General features: G+C 39.0%; 2 protein-coding genes and 1 pseudogene across 3 annotated transcripts; all 3 read left to right on the forward strand.

Annotated features, from left to right (window-relative positions):
• The first annotated feature begins 3036 nt into the window (after positions 1 to 3036).
• Positions 3037 to 4180, forward strand: LOC121516142 (annotated as a pseudogene).
• Positions 4181 to 5306: 1126 nt separating this feature from the next.
• On the forward strand, positions 5307 to 9065 carry LOC121516497. The gene is made up of 6 exons (XM_041797816.1): positions 5307 to 5350; positions 5480 to 5812; positions 6017 to 6370; positions 8164 to 8289; positions 8392 to 8450; positions 8553 to 9065. Exons 1-6 carry the CDS (start codon positions 5308 to 5310, stop codon positions 8682 to 8684), a joined length of 1047 nt encoding a protein of 348 aa, XP_041653750.1. The 5' UTR covers position 5307; the 3' UTR covers positions 8685 to 9065.
• Positions 9066 to 12568: 3503 nt separating this feature from the next.
• LOC121516659 lies at positions 12569 to 18350 on the forward strand. Of its 2 annotated transcripts, none has more exons than XM_041798045.1 (6): positions 12569 to 12621; positions 12743 to 13078; positions 13305 to 13658; positions 17127 to 17255; positions 18045 to 18082; positions 18178 to 18350. In XM_041798045.1, exons 1-6 carry the CDS (start codon positions 12573 to 12575, stop codon positions 18301 to 18303), a joined length of 1032 nt encoding a protein of 343 aa, XP_041653979.1. In that variant the 5' UTR covers positions 12569 to 12572; the 3' UTR covers positions 18304 to 18350. The 2 variants fall into 2 exon arrangements, with proteins under 2 accessions (XP_041653979.1, XP_041653980.1); XM_041798046.1 differs by having other exon boundaries at positions 13311 to 13658.
• Positions 18351 to 18849: the final 499 nt, after the last annotated feature.

The following is an 18849-nucleotide window of genomic DNA, read 5'->3' on the forward strand; positions in this document are numbered from 1 at the left end:
CAATAATTTCATTTAAAATAATGTGCAGCAGTTGTTTGTTTCATGCACCCAGCCTTCTGTGCAAAACCTGTGAAAGTTTCAGTTTGTGGTCAGCTATTTGGCCTCATGCACACACAAACACTGATAAACATGTTCACAGTCACCACTGACAGCCATGCATGGAAACCTCAGCTTTGTCTTGGTTGGCTGTATAGTCAGAGTCTTTGGCGCTTGAACTCTACAGGGCGAAGGATGATCGAGGGCTGTTTGTCCTGAGTGGCAGCAATCTCTCTCTCTCTCTCTCTCTCTCTCTCTCTCTCTCTCTCTCTCTCTCTCACTCACTCTGGAGTTCAGAGATGAAAAGCTAACCAAACTGTGAAGCTGGGGTTAACTGAGGATGGTCAATGACGTCATCCAAGGTTGGAGAGGTGGGACATTGATGATGAAGAATTTTTTTGCCCTTCCATTCTCAAGCAGCTACATTACTGACTCACATCGAAAATACATAAAAATGTCCAAAGTGTTGTTGACTTTCACCCTGACAACTATGTAAGGGGATCAACTATCTTCTGCTATAGACAGAACCATACATACAGTGCCTATAAGATGTTTTCACTGCCTTGGATGTTTTACCCTTTTATAGATTTTAAAAATCTATCATGGTACAAAAATTTGGCTTTACTGACAAATGATGACAAAAACCTCAGTAAAGTAAAAGTAACGAAAAAAAAAAATTCTTAAAATAAATGTCCATTACACAACATATGTTTGGCTGCATAAATCCCCCCCCAATGTAAATTTTTAGTAGATGCACCATTGGCTGCAATCACAGCGCTGAGTCTGTGTGGATAGGTCTCAATCAGGCATCTGGATGCTGTAATGTTACTCTATTCTTCTTTACAAAACTGCTCAAGCTCTGTCAGGTTGCTCAGGGATCAGGCGTTAACAGCCCCTTTCAAGTCCAGCCACAACTTCTCTATTGGATTGAGGTCCGAACTTTGACTCTGCTGTTCCATAACATTCATTCGACCTTGTTGTCTAAAAGCTATTTCTGTGTAAATTTTGTTGTATGCTTCCAGTCACTGATCTTCTCCCAAGCTGTAGTTCTCTTGCAGACTGAATAAGATTGTCCTCCAGGATTTTCTAATATTTGCTGCATGAATTTTTCTTTTACAAGCCTTCAGGGCCAGCTGTCGAGAAGTATCCCCACATCATGATGGGTCATTTTTATCTCATAAGACCAAGGAACTTACTTCTACTGGAGTGGAGTCTCCCACCGGCCTTTTGATGAACTCTATAAAGCTTTGGGGAAGAACCTAGGCAACAGTTATATGCAGAGTCTCTCCCATCTGTTATTTTTGGATGCATTTTTTTGGATCCACAATCTGAAATGTCACGCACTTGAATCTTGCACACTGAGTTATGAATTGTGTTTTATTTGTATTCACAGCAAAAATTCATAGAAAGTGGTGAACTGTTCTGTACAATGGCAAAAATAAGCAGTGAGGATAAGCCTATGGCTCTGTCACTCCTAAAAATCACTGGATCCATCCATCCTGACAGAGAGCTTCATACAACACCAGCTTGTACGTCATAGCTGTGCCAAGTTAGAAAAACAGACAGCAACTTTTAATCAGGTTCCTGTGGCTGTATAATGTTTAATTCAGCCTAAAATGACACTTGTTGGGTGATTAAAATAGACTGTTCTATTGGATTTTTAATAAAATCAATATAAAGTCAAACTAAGCACACTTATTTATTTTGAAAAGGACTTCATTCCATTAGGTGGCTGTGAGAGCAAACTTTGGCCCTTATCTGTTACTTTTCCATGGTTTATATCCATTTAATACGTGATCAAATCACAGTGTTTAAAGTGATCTTTTGGTGCAAGAGTGCTGCTCTAAATCATCATCATGACTTGGACTGATGCGAAAATTCACAACACAATTGAACCTGTTCTGAAAAAAATTATGACGGATGAAAATTCAGGTGTCAGTGTGCAAACATAATTAGAACAACACAGGATTGATTGTCTTTTTTAATGTGCTAAAAATTTGGATGAAAACAACAGACTCAGTCTATAAAGAGCTTAACCAGTGACTGGACCTTCTGGACCTGAACCTAAGACAGATTCACTGCATGCATCACTGAAGCAAAGTTATTTAAAAACTGTGTCAGGTGCCACAAAAGGGTCAAAAGTGACAAAAACATTAATTCTAATGAATATCTCAGTTTTTCTGCAGTTGTCAGTTGATGGAAGCGTGCCATTTTGAAAAGATGGAGAATAATATCTACGTTGCCAGTGCTACTGCCCCACACAGTAGGGGTGTAAAGGTACGTGTATTCGTACCGTACTGATTCGGCACGGGCCTCTCAGTACAGTAAAGACGTCATCCAGAGGATCAATCACAGCATTTGAAAAGGCACCACTCAAACAAGAACGTCACTGTAATGTGGAGGAACAATAAAAATCTCACCAGCTGGTTGTGAATTTCCTATTATTTAAGATCTTTTTATTCTAACAATGGTGCTCTGGTTTTGTGAATTGAATTATTTCTAAATGTGTACCATTAACTGTCAGCCTCGGAGCAGAGGGAGAGGGGGCTCCATCATGTCTGCAGCTGCGTCATAGGTAAAGTTATTCTCAGATTTCACACGGCTCTAACCTCTTTATCCACCAAGATGGGCAGTGAAAAGTTCACCCAAACTTTATAGTAAGTCCCATTGGTTGAAAAAGCAATCCAGGGCTGAAGTCCGTGTTGAAATCGGCAGGATAGATGCTAATTAGCATACTTAACCAGCTAATTTATGGTTGTGTGATGATGCGTTCAAGTTGGCTGGGAAATTTAAAGTGTTTAAAGAATGGGTATAAATATGTCAATGTATTAATAAAAATAACCTAGTCATTCAAAAAATGTTTCATTTATTAATATCTGAAGAAATTTTGGAAGGAGGTTACAGCATTATTAATAGTTTAAATGTAATTTATTCAGCATATTTATTTTTATACAATTTAATACACTTTTAAAAAAAATCTGTTATTTATTCACTTTAAATATGTATGTATGGGAAAACAAAAAACTCCAGCTCCCAATCAGCTGCCTTGACGAGGAGTTCAGAGTCTCTCGGATGAGAGAGGCTATGCTCCATCGAGATTCTAAGGACTAAGGAGTTTCATCAGCGGGCATCATGGTGCGTACAGACAGGAAGTGGAAAGCCCAGGAAAGCCTGGAGGTAGCTGAGTCCCAGCTGAGACACAGGACTTCGGTGGGCACAGTGGCAACAGGGCGTGCAGGGTTTGGGGCTTGCCCCCAGCCCCTCTATGAGAAGGTACACGGGCAGGACAAATGCAAGCTAGTCCTGAAAGAGGTGCGGGCAAGAGTCAAGGAGGAGTGGACCAGCAGGATGGTGGCCATGCAGCAGGGAGCATGGACGAAGTGGGAGGGGGCGCTGGACAGCGTATTAAGTTCATCATCATAGCTGCGTATGACGTCCTACCTAGCCCAGCTAATCTCCATCTCTGGGGCATGGCCGACTCTCCAGCTTGTGCTCTGTTCTCCGGCAGAGGTTCACTCGAGCACATCCTCAGCAGCTGCCCCAAAGCACTGGGGGAGGGTTGCTATCGCTGCCGACAGGACAAGGTGCTGAAGGCAGCTGCTGAAGCCATCTCCAAAGCTGTAGCCCACAACAACACCAACAAGCACCAGCAAGGCAAGAGGAACATCATCATCGTCAGAGCTGGAAAGCAGCCGGCCTACTCACCTCAGCGTTGGACTGGGAGCTGAAAGTAGACTTGGGCAAGCAATTCAAGTTCCCGGACCATGTCACAACAAGATCCTTGAGGCCAGAAATCATGCTTTTCTTTGTCTCTGCAAGGCAAGTACTCATGATAGAACTGACAGATCCTTGGGAGGACTGCATCGAGGAGGCAAACGAGCAGAAGCGATCTAAGTACCAGGAGCTGGTGGAGCAATGCCAAGGAAGTGGCTGAAAGGCACGCTGCAAGCCCACTGAAGTGGGGTGTTGAGGCTTTGCTGGCCGCTCACTTTGCAAAGTTCACACACTGTTTGGCATCACGGGGGTTGCGAAGAGGACAGCCATAAAGAACACCATGGAGGCTGCAGAGAGAGCCTCAAGATGGCTTTGGATCAGGAGGAGAAATCAGTGGGACAGTGCTGCTGGGACACAAGCCAGGGCTTGATCAACCCTGGCTGGGTCACCTGAGGGAGGGCGTATGAGTTGAAAGACCTGAAACGCCCAATGATCTCAGGCAAATCACTGAGGATATGTCCCAGAGCATCCTAGGGTGTATCTTGTATTTACCATACCAAAAATGTACTAAACTGTGACTTCAAAACTGAGGTACGTACCAAACCGAAATTTTTCCGTACCGTTACACCCCTACTACACAGTGTTCATTGGTAGCTGCTACAATTCTTAACTCCCCGTCTCCACTGACCTCTGTGCAGTCATTCGACTAGAAGCTATGAACAAATGAGAGCACTCGTTCTAGGAAGGCCACACCCACATTTAGGTGACAAGCCCTGAGACTGAATAAGGTTCAATTAAAAGAGAATTGGAGCAACATAATTAAACGCTAAACTACTTAATATCAACACTGGTGGTGAAAATACAAGAAAAAAACAGCCATTTTTGTTTATGTTAGTCCATCTGAAGTAAATTCAGCCTCATTTAGATGACACATGAATGCAGTTAACAAAAGTTGGTCACTGATCCAGACTGCAGTGTGCCATTTAGTGATCTATGGCCTAGATTATTATCTGCTTACAAATCAACTTCAGCTCCAATTTGTACAAGTGGTGGGACTAAAAAATGTTTTAAAAATTACAGACAACAAGCACTTGCACATGCAACACATTAAGACGATGCAGGAAATTTTAAGTACACAGATAAAAGCCTTGTTCTGATTTTGATGATTCTAGTTAAAAAATAGGTGATGGCCAAAATGCCAAACGTAAATCAGAGCATTATAAACTACAGGGTGACAAAAACTGTAGCTACATACATTTCATCTAAACAGTCTGTGGAAAATACAGAAGAAAACTGCAGTCAGTGCATTTCCGCTAAATAATTACAGAAACCCACCATGAAGCATGAAACAGAAGTTTGCTGCCTCTACTGTTTTATCTGCTTTGGCTTGAAATATGGTCATTTTTTTCCACTGTGGTTTTATCATGTTATACCATCATGATGAGAGGCCAATCAGATCACTCTGTGATTGTTCCCTCCTACTATTTGAATCTATTTAGGAGAATCAACTTCCTGGCGAGCTTATTTTAGTTCCTTCTTCAGTGGACTGACATGACGATGCTGCCTGTACTCGGTTTACTACTGATGCTCGGACTGAGCCGTAAGTAGACATGAAACTTTTGTCATGAAATCATAATGTATCTATGTAAGGTGTTGCTATTTTTAGTGTAGAGCAGAGCATCAATGATCCTTTCCTGTCAATGAGTGCAGATGTGTTTATTTTGTTCAGGATGTACAGATGAGGAGAAGATCGAGATAAAGACGGTCCGTGTTGGAGATGATGTCAAACTGACGTGTCCTTGCAAGACCTCTGCTTTAAATTCAGCAAAGTTATTCTGGTTCAGGCAGGTTTCTGGAGACTTGCCTGAATGTTTGGGTGGAACTCTCAGCTTTGACTATGATGATGTTACCAAAACTCCTCACACCACCTTAAAACAAGAGCCTGGAACATTTGTCCTGATTATCAATCAAACCCAGCTCAGTGACTCTGGACTTTACTTTTGTGTAAGACAAGAGGAACTTAAAGTGACCCTTTTAAAAGGAGTATTTCTGAGAACTAAAGGTAAAAATGGATTCCTTTGACTCCTTACAAATGTAAACACCTTTGAAAACAACAATTAACAACTCTGTTTAACTGCCCACATGAATACGGATGTGTAAGGATAAACTCATATTTATTATCCAATAAGGAGTCCACGTTTACTTTTAAACTGTACTACTGTCTTTATAAGTGAAGTCTGCATTCATTCTGGTGTGTATTTTTTAGGACCAGAGTCTAATATCACCGCCGTCATTCAAGACCTTTTAGCTGATCCAGACCATCCAGACTTGATGACTCTGCAGTGTTCAGTCCTCTCTGACTCTGAAACTAAAACCTGTCCAGGGAATCACAGTGTGTTCTGGTTCAGATCTGGATCAGATGAAGCTCATCCCAGTGTCATTTACACTCATGGAAACAGACGTGATGAGTGTGAGGAGAGTCCTGAGACTCAGTCTCCACAGAAATGTGTCTACAGCTTTTCCAAGACCGTCAGCTCTTCTGATGCCGGGACTTATTACTGTGCTGTGGCCACATGTGGACAGATGTTATTTGGAAACGGAACAGAAATCAACATTGAAGGTAAGTGCAAACATCTTTGACTATGAACTCTTTTTCATGTCAGTCAGGAACTATTAATCACATAGAAGTGTATTTTCTCATCGGAAGATACTCAATAGATATATATATAGAGACCAGATTAAACATAAAGTAATCTGATGTTTTTACAGAATAACAGAGTATTGAAAAGCTGTATATATTTATATCATTCAAAGGGAGAAAACTGTGGAACAGTTCACCTTTCTCAGTCAGGGAATGCTCCAACATTTTTAAGGGTTATCTGAAATCGTGGCTCAGGACAAACCAAGTCTGTGACCGTGCTTTACCAATTTATCTTTATCTTCTTACATACAAGTATGCATCTCTTGTGCAACATAACAAACATAAAAGCACCCATTTGCTATATCTATGCATTAATAAATGCATAATCACATCTGAATATATTAAAATGTAAAAAAGAACATTTTATTTTTATTTTGACAGAGAAGCTCAAAATGTTCAGCCAAAAGCAGAATCTTAGAAATAAGTGTAAATATTAAGAAAAGTCAAAATGTTGAGGAAAATCATTTTAAGGCCAAGAAACAAAGTGGAAGTGTTGAGAATTAAGCTGAAGAGAAAGATTAAAGTCACAATGTTGACATTTTCAAAATGTGAGGAAAGAAAGTCACAATGTCAAGACATAAGTCTTTAAATGTAGAAAAATAGTTGAACTGTTGAAAGGAAAGGTGAAAAAAAGAGGTTGAAATGTTAAAAAGAACATATAATGTTGAGATAAATTCTTTAAATGTTTGGAAAATGTGAAAATGTTGAGAGAAATCCATTTTAAAATACAGAAAAAAAAAGTTGTAAGAGAAAGTCAAAATGAAAAAAAGTTGTTTCAATGCCAAGAAACAAAGTGGAGATGTTCACAGTAAAGTTGAAATAAGAAATTAAAGTCACAATGTTTAAAACAATTTCAAAATGTAAAGAAAAAAGTTAAAGTTTCCAGAAATCTGATAAAAATCAGAGAAAACAGTTAAAATATTGAAAGGAAAATGTGAAAACGTAAAGAAACAGGGATGAAATGTAAAAAAAATATATAATGTAGAAATAAAAAACTGAAATGTTAGGAAATGATCACAATGTTGAGACAAAGAGTTGAAATTTACAGAAAAAATGTAAAGATGTTAAGGAAGAAGTTTAAATGTAGCGACTAGGGTCTAAATGTTCAGAAAAAAAATCAAAAATTTCGAGAGAGCATCATGAAATGTTGAGACATAAAGGTCAGATTTTTAAAAAAAAAGTTAAAATGATGCAAGAAAAACTCAAAATGTTTAGAATAAAGTTTCCTGTCATGTCAACTTTTCTCAAATAAGGAAAAAAAAATCTTCTCTAAGACATTTTCTCTCTAATTCTTAAGCCTGATATTTCTCTTTTAGACATTTCCTAATATTTTTTTCTTGTGTGCATTAGTTCCTTCTGTGTGTCCGGTTTTCCTAATCCTCTCTGCATACCTCACAGTGTTTTGGTGCTATGGTTGTAGAATCCACACAGGCCATTTACACCTACGTCTATTGAGTGTCTTGTGTCTAAGCCTCTCTACAGGTGGAGGTCAGTGCTCTCAGAAAAGGACCAGTGATGTTTAAAAGATGATTCAATGGGCTCCTTCACACACAGAAATCCAAAGAACTGAAGCATAACACCACTGAGATGGTGAAGATGCAGCATGCATCGAAACATGAGTCCTGTGAGGAGTCCATGGAATCCTCTTTGAAACTGTTTATTGTAATTTTTTGAATAACTCTTTCTGTTTGTTTTTTCCTATTTTTTTGCAGGAGAGAACATGGAGATGATCCAGACAGCTCTCCTGTTTGTGGTAGCAGGTGTTTTAGCCTTAAGTCTGATTTTAAATGCCATCCTGACTTATAAAATCAAGACAAAATCTTTTGTTTCTGGCAAAGGTAAAATAACTTTATCAGTGTCCAATAAATCAACCAGTATTGATAATTTTTAAATTAGCAAATGACCTTCTAACATCATTGGTTTTATTTGTTTGATCACAGCTGCTGATGCTGTAAGAACAAATGCTGCCACAGCCACTGCAGCTCAGCAAGGCCAGCAGGTCAAATGTTTAAAGAAAAGTTTAAATTTGGCAAATTTGTTGGAATATTTCTGTCTCTGTGTTCATACTAACATCATAATACTTTTTTGTACATTTCCTCAGGGAACTGAAGCCTCATTGGTTTATTGTGCACCGACCTTTTCCAAGAAGAGAAATGGCAAAAGAGAGAGAAGAAATGTGAAGGCAGCAGAGGAAGAGACTTTTTACTCTGGTATCAGAGCTGCTATGAGATAGTAGCAATAGATTCAGTGAATTTGGAAATAAAACAAAATAAAATGGATTTTATTTGTGTATCTTTTTGATGACTGTATTAAACTGGACAGGACTGCCTGTTGAGGATGACGATATTTTGACCATTTCAAAAATGTTTCTTTTTATTGTCTGACTACTTTACAGGGGTCTGCCTGCAGACCATACATTAATGATCCTCTCACCTATGAATGCTATATTTCTATATTTCTAAAGCAAGGAAAACATTAGAAATCATAGCATCATAAAGCTAATGTAGCTATGTAGATAACATACCTACACAGCTTACATAGCTGCTTCATGGGCCTAGCTTCAGCTACATAGCTCTGTTATCTCTAGCTAAATGAGTTTTAAAGATGTGAGCTTTAGCAAATGTAGCTAAAGCTAACAAAGCTATACTGACAACGTAGCTTACATAGCTGCTTCGTGAGCTTAGCTTTAGCTCTGTACGCTATATAGCTTCATATGCAATGTAGCTTACCCAGCTAACAGAGCTTTGTAAGCTACATTAGCTTCGTTATAGTGTTTTCATGGAGGACGCGCCCTTTTCCTGTCAACAGACCGTTTACTCAGCTTCATTAATTGTTTTGCAGGTCAGGTTTTTGTCTGTTTAAAGTAAACAGAACATTTTAGCGTGTTCTTCGATTCTATGATACACAGTGACTCAGAATACTGGTCTGGGAGAGTGGCCGTCAGAAATCAATCGACTGCTGTTGTCTTGGACTATTTTGTTAATTCTATGGGGGGGTTGTTTGTTTTATTTTTTAGGTTTATTTTTTTGTTTTTTTTGTTTGGGTTTTTGTTTGTTTTTTAAAAAATATGCAACCATTCAGTTTTGAGGCTGTTTCATGCAATACGACTGGTAGGCTATGTTATGAAGTTCAAATAAAGTTGTTGGATGTCACACTTGCATTGTCTACTATGAAACCTGCATTTATTTGATCTATGAGATGACTTAATACCATTTTAACTCAATACATTTTACATTTTGACGACTCTTTGTTTTGTGTTGTTTGTATGTTCTATTTTCAAAATTGCTATGCTTTTCTCACAGACGAACCTTTTTTAGAAATTTTAGAAAATGAATAAAAAATACAAAACTAAAATATCATGCTGACATATTCCGATCCTTTGCATAAACACTTGAAATCTAGTTCAGGTTCCTCCAATTTTTCTTGATCCTTCCTGAGAGATTTCTACATCTTGATTGGAGTCCACCTGTGGTTAATTAAATTGATTGGACATGATCTGTAAAGGCACACTACTCTCTGTGAAAGGCCTCATAGCTGACAATGCATATCAGAGCAAAAACCAAGCCATGAGGTCAGAGGAACTAAAATTATTTACATTCTTCTACATGCAAGAGGGAGCATCTGAGATTTGCAGTCTGCGGCCAGACTGTCTTGGTGCATTGTGTTGTATTTAAAATGACTGGATGCTCTCAGCATCTGACTTGCTGTTTGTGAGCTGATCAGCATAGAATGGTGATGCAGAAAAATACACTTGGCACATATCTTAGGTGGACCAGAGCAGACAAGCTGCCTTTTGGGACATGCTGGAGGCAGACAGGAGGGGGGACTGTGGTGCTGAACATGACCAGAATGAGAGCAGTTTTCTGCACAGTGTGATTAGTGTGCAGACCACTGTGCAGATGGAGTATGTGGAAATTGGGGATGGCTGAACAAACCCCACTAGTGAACGGGTTGCAGGTGCAGAAAAATGAAAATATCTCTTATTGTTTACACCTCTACTTACAGCCAAAGCACCTCATGCTCAAGTTTCCATGCATTTTAAGTATTCAGTGATGACTGTGAATGTCTGTTTATCTTTAGATGTGTGTGTTTTGTGTGTGACTGTGAAAGAGAGAGAGAAAGAGAGAAGAAACAGGAGAACAACAATTCAAGCAAACATGCACTGCAAAGCAGCTTTTGATGTCTTGTGTATGTATGTGTTTCAACTCGTGGTCAACCCGCTGACCTCTCACAGATAATCACCGATCACAGTCATCACTCACAGCCACGCATGGAAACTTGAGCATTGTATTGGTTTTGCTGTAAATCACGTTTTATTATTTATCACACTTATTCAACCTCATGACAGGAGGTTCAACTTTGTTTAACCATGTTAAAACAGCTACTAAAAGAGCACAGTTTCATTTATCTCTGTAGCATGACAAGGGAATGAAAATGAAAGTAAAGAGAGCAATGTGATGATTGTATTTGTGTACATCACTGCAGTTTCTGCTCGGCCTTAACCCATGCTGTTAGATAGAGAGGTACTGATCATTTAAAGGTCTGTAGCTGCTGTTTTAGACCTAAACAGGAGTTCAAAGTGTTGGTATTTAATCATAGTCAATTCAATTTGTCTGATTATCAAGAAAAGTTTCATATCCATGAAAAGTCTGATGGATGTGGTCAATTAATCTACGTCTGAGTGAAAGCATGAACTGTTATTTATCTGAACTGTATGCTTGAAACTTGAAAAACAAAACAAAGATGATCAATACACCATATTTCCACGGCAGCCATGTTGCTTTGATTTCTCGCTCAGGGTGGCAAGCTCAAATATTATTAAACCCTTCTGTTACATTTCAATCAGGAATGAATCAGAGATAAAGCGATATTTCACATAGTTTAAACGCTGGGGCATAGGATGATGGAGGACTGTCTGCCAGAGCATAGCAAGATCTATCTCCCTGTGGAGTCCTGACACTAGATGTGGAGGTGTTGACTGATGATGTCATCTAAGACTAATGATGTCACCTAACGCTGATGAGTTGAAAAGTTGACCAAACTGTGAAGACGGGGGTTGACTGATGATGGCTGAAAATGTCATCTGAACAATAAAACTAGAATAAATAATATATAATCTTCCTGTGAAAACTTTGTTTAGCATTTTTCTAGTCATGTTACTACTTAAAGCACTTTTATACCACAGGTCACACCTACCCATCCACACCCAGTCACTCCACATTCACACACTGATGGAAGAGGTTGCTATGGAGAATTGGCCATCAGTATTAGCTACTACCATTCATACACATCCATACACATTTACACGCCACCGATGCCAGTGGGAGCGAATTTGGGCGAAGTCTCTTCACAATGACGGATCAATATGTGACTGCAGGAGCTGGGGGTTGAACCCAAGACCAACAGCCACAGAGTTTAAAAAAAAAAAAAAAAAAAAAAACAGACTTTAGATCCTGGTAGTCAGAACTGCCAGCCAAAACAATTTGGATACTTCAGCAAATTGAATATCGGAAAAAAACTACTATCATAAAATCCTAAATTAAACATGACTTGATGTCAACATGGGGAGTGAAAATACAAGACAGAACCTGTGATTTTTTTGTATTATTCCATGTGAAAAATAAATGCAGACAAGACTTTTGCACATGCAACCCCCTAAGACAATGCCAGGAAATTCTTGGTGCATGTATGAAAGAGGCTAATGTGTATCCACCGTGCTGTTTGACTATGATCACTTCTGGTTCCTAAAAGAAATGTACCAATGGCCAAAATGCCAAACTTGCTGCTTTAAAGTTGTAAACTACAGGGTGACTTTGCTGTAACTACGTACTCTTTATTTAAAGTCTGTAAAAACTACAAAAGAAAACATCTCCAGTGCATTTCCTCTGAGCAACGATTATAGAAACACACCATGGAAGATGAAACAGAAGTTTGCTGCCTCTACTGTTTCATCTGCTTTGGCTGACAGCTGGTCAATTTTTTCCACTGTGGTTGCACCATGTAATATCATCAGAGTGATCTGACCAATCAGATCACTCTGTGATTGTTCCCTCCTACTATTTGATTCTATTTAGGAGAATCAACTGCAAGCTTATTTTAGTTCCTTCTTCAGTGGACTGACATGACGATGCTGGCTGTACTTGGTGTACTACTGATGCTCGGACTGAGCCGTAAGTAGACATGAAACTGTCTCATAAAAACACAAGATTTATCTTAAGAGTTGCTATTATATATTTTTTATAACAGAAGATGAATTCCTTTTCTGCTATGAAGAATTGACTTTTTTTTCAGGATGCACAGATGATGAGAAGACTGAGATAAAGACGGTCCACGTTGGAGATGATGTGAAACTGACGTGTCCTCGCAAGACCTCTGCTTTTTATTCTTCAACAATGTTATTTTGGTTCAGGCAGGTTTCTGGAGATTTGCCTGAATTTTTGGGTGGAGCATACAGCTATGACTCTGATATAGTTAACAAAACTCCTCATACCACCTTAAAACAAGAGCCTGGAACATTTGTCCTGATTATCAATCAAACCCAGCTCAGTGACTCTGGACTTTACTTTTGTGTGGAACAAGAGGGATTTAAAATGACCCTTTTAAAAGGAGTATTTCTGAGAATGAAAGGTAAATAAATTAATTCCTAAGATCAGAGAACTGAAGGTAAAAAAAATGTATTTATTTAAATTGTAAACAACTTTGATTTCTATTTAAGTGCCTGCATGAATTCAGATGTGTAAGGATAAACTCATTCTTATTATTCAGGGAGGAGTCCATCTTTATGTTTAAACTGTAACTGCTGCTACTGTCATTGCAAGTGAAGTCTGCATTCATTCTGGTTTGTCTTCATTAGGACCAGAGTCTGATATCACCACCATCATTCAAGACCTTTCAGCTGATCCTCACCATCCAGACTTGATGACTCTGCAGTGTTCAGTCCTCTCTGACTCTGAAACTAAAACCTGTCCAGGGAATCACAGTGTGTTCTGGTTCAGATCTGGATCAGATGAAGCTCATCCCAGTGTCATTTACACTCATGGAAACAGACGTGATGAGTGTGAGGAGAGTCCTGAGACTCAGTCTCCACAGAAATGTGTCTACAGCTTTTCTAAGACCGTCAGCTCTTCTGATGCCGGGACTTATTACTGTGCTGTGGCCACATGTGGACAGATGTTATTTGGAAACGGAACAGAGATCAACATTGAAGGTAAGGATACTTGATTAAAAACTATAAAGTTAGGAATCCAGATGATCCATATTTAATTATTTATGAAAAGCATGAGCAAAAATGCTTTAAAGATACACTGCAGATTTATTCAATGAGGCCCATTCAATAATAAAACAATTCAAAGTACAGAACAGAGTATTTATAAAATAAGAAGAATTAAAAGACTTACCAGTGCATCTCAGAAAATTAGAATATCATGAAAAAGTTCAATATTTCTTGTCACTTGTTTCTGAAAGTGAAAACCATATATTATATAGACTCATTACACACAGAGTAAAGTATTTCAAGCCTTTATTTCTTGAAATGTTGATGATTATGGCTTACAGATAATGAAAACCCAAAATTCAGTGTCTCAAAAAATTAGAGTATTACATAAGATGAATTTAAAAAAGGATGTTTTCAACAGAAATGTCCCAACCAAGGCCCAACCAAGTATTGAAGGCATAGAACATTTCTATGCCTTCAATACTTGGTTGGGCCTCCTTTTGCGTGAATTACTGCATCAATGCGGCGTGGCATGGAGGTCATCAGCCTGTGGCACTGCTCAGGTGTAATGGAAGCCCAGGTTGCTTTGATAGTGGCCTTCAGGTCGTCTGCATTGTTGGGTCTGGTGTCTCTCATCTTCCTCTTGACAATATCCAATAGATTCTCAATGGGGTTCAGGTCAGGTGAGTTTGCTGGCCAATCAAGCACAGTAACAGCATGCTCATTGAACCAGCTTTTGGTACCTTTGGCAGTGTGGGACTTTGGACCACTGAGCAACAGTCCAGTTCTTTTTCTCCACAGCCCAGGTAAGGCGCTTCTGACGTTGTCTCTGGTTCAGGAGAGGACTGACACGAGGAATGCCACATTTGTAGCCCATGTCTAGGATTCGTCTGTGCCTAGTGGCTCTTGATGCGCTGACTCCAGCCTCAGTCCACTCCTTGTGAAGCTCCCCCAAATACTCGAATGGATTTTGCTTGACAATCCTCTCAAGGCTGCGGTTATCCCTTATGCCAGTGCACCTTTTCCTACCACACTTTTTCCTTCCACTCAACTTTCTATGAATATGCTTGGATATAGCAACAAACTGCTTATTTAGCAATGACCTTTTGTGGCTTACCCTCGTTGTGGAGGGTGTCAATGACTGTCTTCTGGACATCTGTCAAGTCTGCAGTCCTCCCCATGATTGTGTAGCCTACTGACCCAGACTGAGAGACCATTTAAAGGCTCAGGAAACCTTTGCAGGTGTTTTGAGTTAATCAGCTAATTAAGGTGCGATGCCATGACTTTCCAATATTTAACTTTTTCACAATATTTTAAAATAATAAGTCTAATATATTCTTTTTGAGACACTAAATTTGGGGTTTTCTTATCTGTAAGCCATAATCATCAACATTTCAAGAAATAAAGGCTTGAAATACTTTACTCTGTATGTAATGAGTCCATATAATATATGGTTTTCACTTTCAGAAACAAGTGACAAAAAATCTTGAACTTTTTCATGATATTCTAATTTTTTGAGACGCACTAGTATATGGTTGCAGTAGCCTCATGGTTAAGTCTGCATAGTCTACAGACTATGCTGTCCTTGACACAGGAAGCCAGTGCAATAATTATTTCAATTAAACATTAGATTTTTAGTTTTTTAATTAACCTTAAGCCACCCTTAACCAAAAACTACAAGGAGAAATGATTGCAGATTGCAGTGGGCTCAGAAATATATGAAGGCTCATCTTTAACAGTTTTATTCACTGATTAATGCTGTGCTACACTGGATGGTCCAGATGGATGGAGTTCTGGATGGTTGGTGGATGGCCACCATGTCCCAACAAGGCTGTAACGTCAGCAAGGAGGTGGTGGAGTGATGTTAAAGGCCCTGTCCACACAGAGACGAATTCAGGCATATATGCAAACGTTTTTTGTCGTATCGGTGTTTCATCCACATGGAAATGGCTTTTTGAGTGACTGTGAATGATACTTTTTAAAACGGGTCCCAGAGTGCATGAATCCATAAATAACTACCGTTTCATCTCCATGTGGACGGCTACCCGCATCTTTCCTGAAACGATTACGTCACACACAGCGTAGCTCCCTTAAGGCACCTGCGCGGGTCCAGTCAAAACAAAAATAGCGGACTACACTGTTGTGTTTGTGCTGCAGAAGCTACTGAGTGTGTTATGGCTTTTATAGCAAAAATCTGATGCTCCTTTACCACCACCGCGAAACACACACACCATATGTTCTTCAATCCAATGCGGAGAACAACCAGAAGGGCAACTACAAGAAAGTTTGTGTCAGTTTTCTGTGATGTTCTTCTTCTCTTTTGGTGCATCTCCATGGCAGCAACACAGCGCCACGTACAGGCTTGGCATATGCACTACAGTGTATTCAGTTGTTCCCAGTGGTTTCATGCTTACGCGGATATTTCCTGAAAAGATCCCATCTTTACGGAAAACTTTTTCAAAACATAACGGTAATATATCGTTTCATCTCCATGTGGACAGGGCCTTAGGCTGGAATCATAGGCCATGACTTGGTAGACCCCTTTAAGATGCCTGGAGGTGTTGAATGATCTCAACAAATATATGGAGTTCCTAACTACCCATTCCCTGCCATGGTAAAAAAAAAAAAAAAAAAAGAATAGTGCCTTACAGAGTAAAATCATTTTCATGCAAGACAATTTACCGTCCCATGCTACAAAAAATCCCAATGAGGCCTTGGGCATAGATGAAGAAAACATGGTGTAGCCACCATCATTTCCCTGACCTAAACCCTACTGAGAACCTGTGGAGCATCCACTGTTAAAAAAAATCAAAACATTAGAGACACACATAGGCCAGTATCTTGATTGATTTAATGAGCATTTTGTGTCACTGAGGTTCCTGATTGTTAAATGAATTAATTGTTAAATTGCCAATATGTCTTGTTTCTTCAAACTTTAATCATCCAATCCACCAAACACCAAACAAGAGTCAGTGGCAGAATAAACTGGCATTGGCAGAGAAGATTTGGCACATTTTTCATGGGTGCAACCCACATACTCAGCTCTGCTGCTCATCCCACAAATGCATGTTCCCTACAAATATGGTACCATTTAAAATGGAAATAAACAGGCTTTCCAACAGTATAAGATTTATTGCCAAGAAGCATTGTTACAATAAGGAAATAATCTACCAAACACAAATGTCCTTAGCTTATACATACATATACGTGTGTATATATATATATGGTGAAAAAAACTGATTAACTGATAAATGGTAAAAAAAAAAAAAAGTTCAATAGACACATCAAATGTTATACAAAGAAAAGTTACATTTTAACAAAGTAAGAACAGAACATTTCATGGATTCATACTCGTGAGGAGAAATCACAGAAATGGAGATATGAGTCAGTGTTAAATTCTGATTGTTTTATTCAAAGTTTGGTTATAAAATAATACAGTATATGTTTTTTCTTGTTTTCCAGAGCAAAGACGAAGTTCTGGGTGTTTTGCACTGGTGACAGCAGTAGTCTGTGTGCTGATTTTTGTGATGATTGGAGGTTTTGTCTTCATCTGCTGCCGAACTCCAGGAGAAGAAAATGAACAAAGCAAAGGTAAGGGTTGATTTAAGCAAAGGTGAAAATTAAGTTTAAGGACACATGTGACCCAGATGTTATCATTCTTTAAAAAATAAAAACAGTTGTGTTTAGTTTGTTCACCCTTTTTACAGAGGCTGTAGTCCTTGAACAGGGACGGGTCTGGGCATAGGTGATCTAGGCAATTGCCTTGAGTGCCACGCTGAAGGGGGTGCCGATGTGAGCCCTAAATATTCTGAATGAAGCACCAGTGACAGGCTGTCAACTCCTGTGCTTTCCTCCTGCTACTGCACCCCTCAACCTCACTTTCTCTCTCTCTCTCTCTCTCTGGTGACAAAAGGCCTATGAATAAGGGAAGCCTAACTTCTGGGCTTTCAGTGTGGCTCTGTACTCTTGTTTTAACAAAGTAATGTGGAACAACCCTGAGAAAACAGCTGCTTTTCTACATCTGCTTTCGAGCTAATCGCTTTAGCAGCAGCCACCAACTCAACCCACCTGCAACAATCACAAAGTCATGCTGAAGCAGGTCAGCAGAAGAGAGACAACATCAAACACACATTTCAAACATCAGCTTCTAAGTATGTTTCGTCAAAAAATACTGGGGGAGAAACCCCCAGACCCCCTTCTGAAGTCTTACTGGACCCACTGATGTCCCCATACATCCTCATGTTGAGTCGGCTGTGACGACTCAAAAACAGGCGTTGTGGTCGTTAAGACAGATAACAGGACAATGTCATACTCTCAATAACAGTGTTGAATTAAAAATTCTCATTTCTTATCTATGTACTCTCTATTTTTATAATCCAGCTGCTGTTGCTCTGCAAGATGGCCAGAGAAGTCAACAGGTACAATCCAAAATAAAGCTTAAGCTTTATCTGAAAAAACAAAAACAAAAAAAAAAAACCATTATTTTAACTTTGTCATCTTTCCGTATTCTCAGGAAGAAGAGGAAACTTGGCAGTACTCTACTGTTGTCTTCACCATGAGGAAATCTGACTTTGGTGAAGTTAAAGAAGCAAAGACAGCAGAGAGGAAGAGGAGGCTGCAGAGAAGGCCTTTGGATTAGATTAGAGAATAAAAAATGTGCGTCTCACAAATTTAGTCTGAATTAAATAGCTCATGTCTACAAGTTGTATTTATAAGGTGATACGTTAGATTTTATTCTGCATAAGATATTATATTTGCTATGTCTGTTTTTCCATATGTAAAAAAGTATATTTTTGTTGTGTTCAACTGAAGTTTCTCTGTTTACATCTGTATTTTTCATGTACCAGTTTTTCCAATAAAGTATTTCCTGACAAGTAAATTCAGAAAAAAGAAAAAAAAAATCTTTGAATAATCATCACTTTCTTTGCCAACTTTTCCTGGCCTGCTTTCTGGGATAAATGTCCCAAAGATTGGGCTACAGCAGCTGCTGAAGTTAAAATATTCAATAATTTAAAAAAATCATGTTTAACATAACAGAAAGACAGTCCTGAACTAGTATCAGAGTCTAGTGCTGATTTGCAGACTGTCTAATATGATACAACTGAGCTTGCTTCCTGTTAACCATACACTCACCGGCCACTTTATTAGATACACCTTGCTAGTACCGTGTTGGACCCCCTTTTGC

Source organism: Cheilinus undulatus, linkage group 10 (genome assembly GCF_018320785.1).
Source record: "Cheilinus undulatus linkage group 10, ASM1832078v1, whole genome shotgun sequence".
Classification (NCBI taxonomy): domain Eukaryota; kingdom Metazoa; phylum Chordata; class Actinopteri; order Labriformes; family Labridae; genus Cheilinus; species Cheilinus undulatus.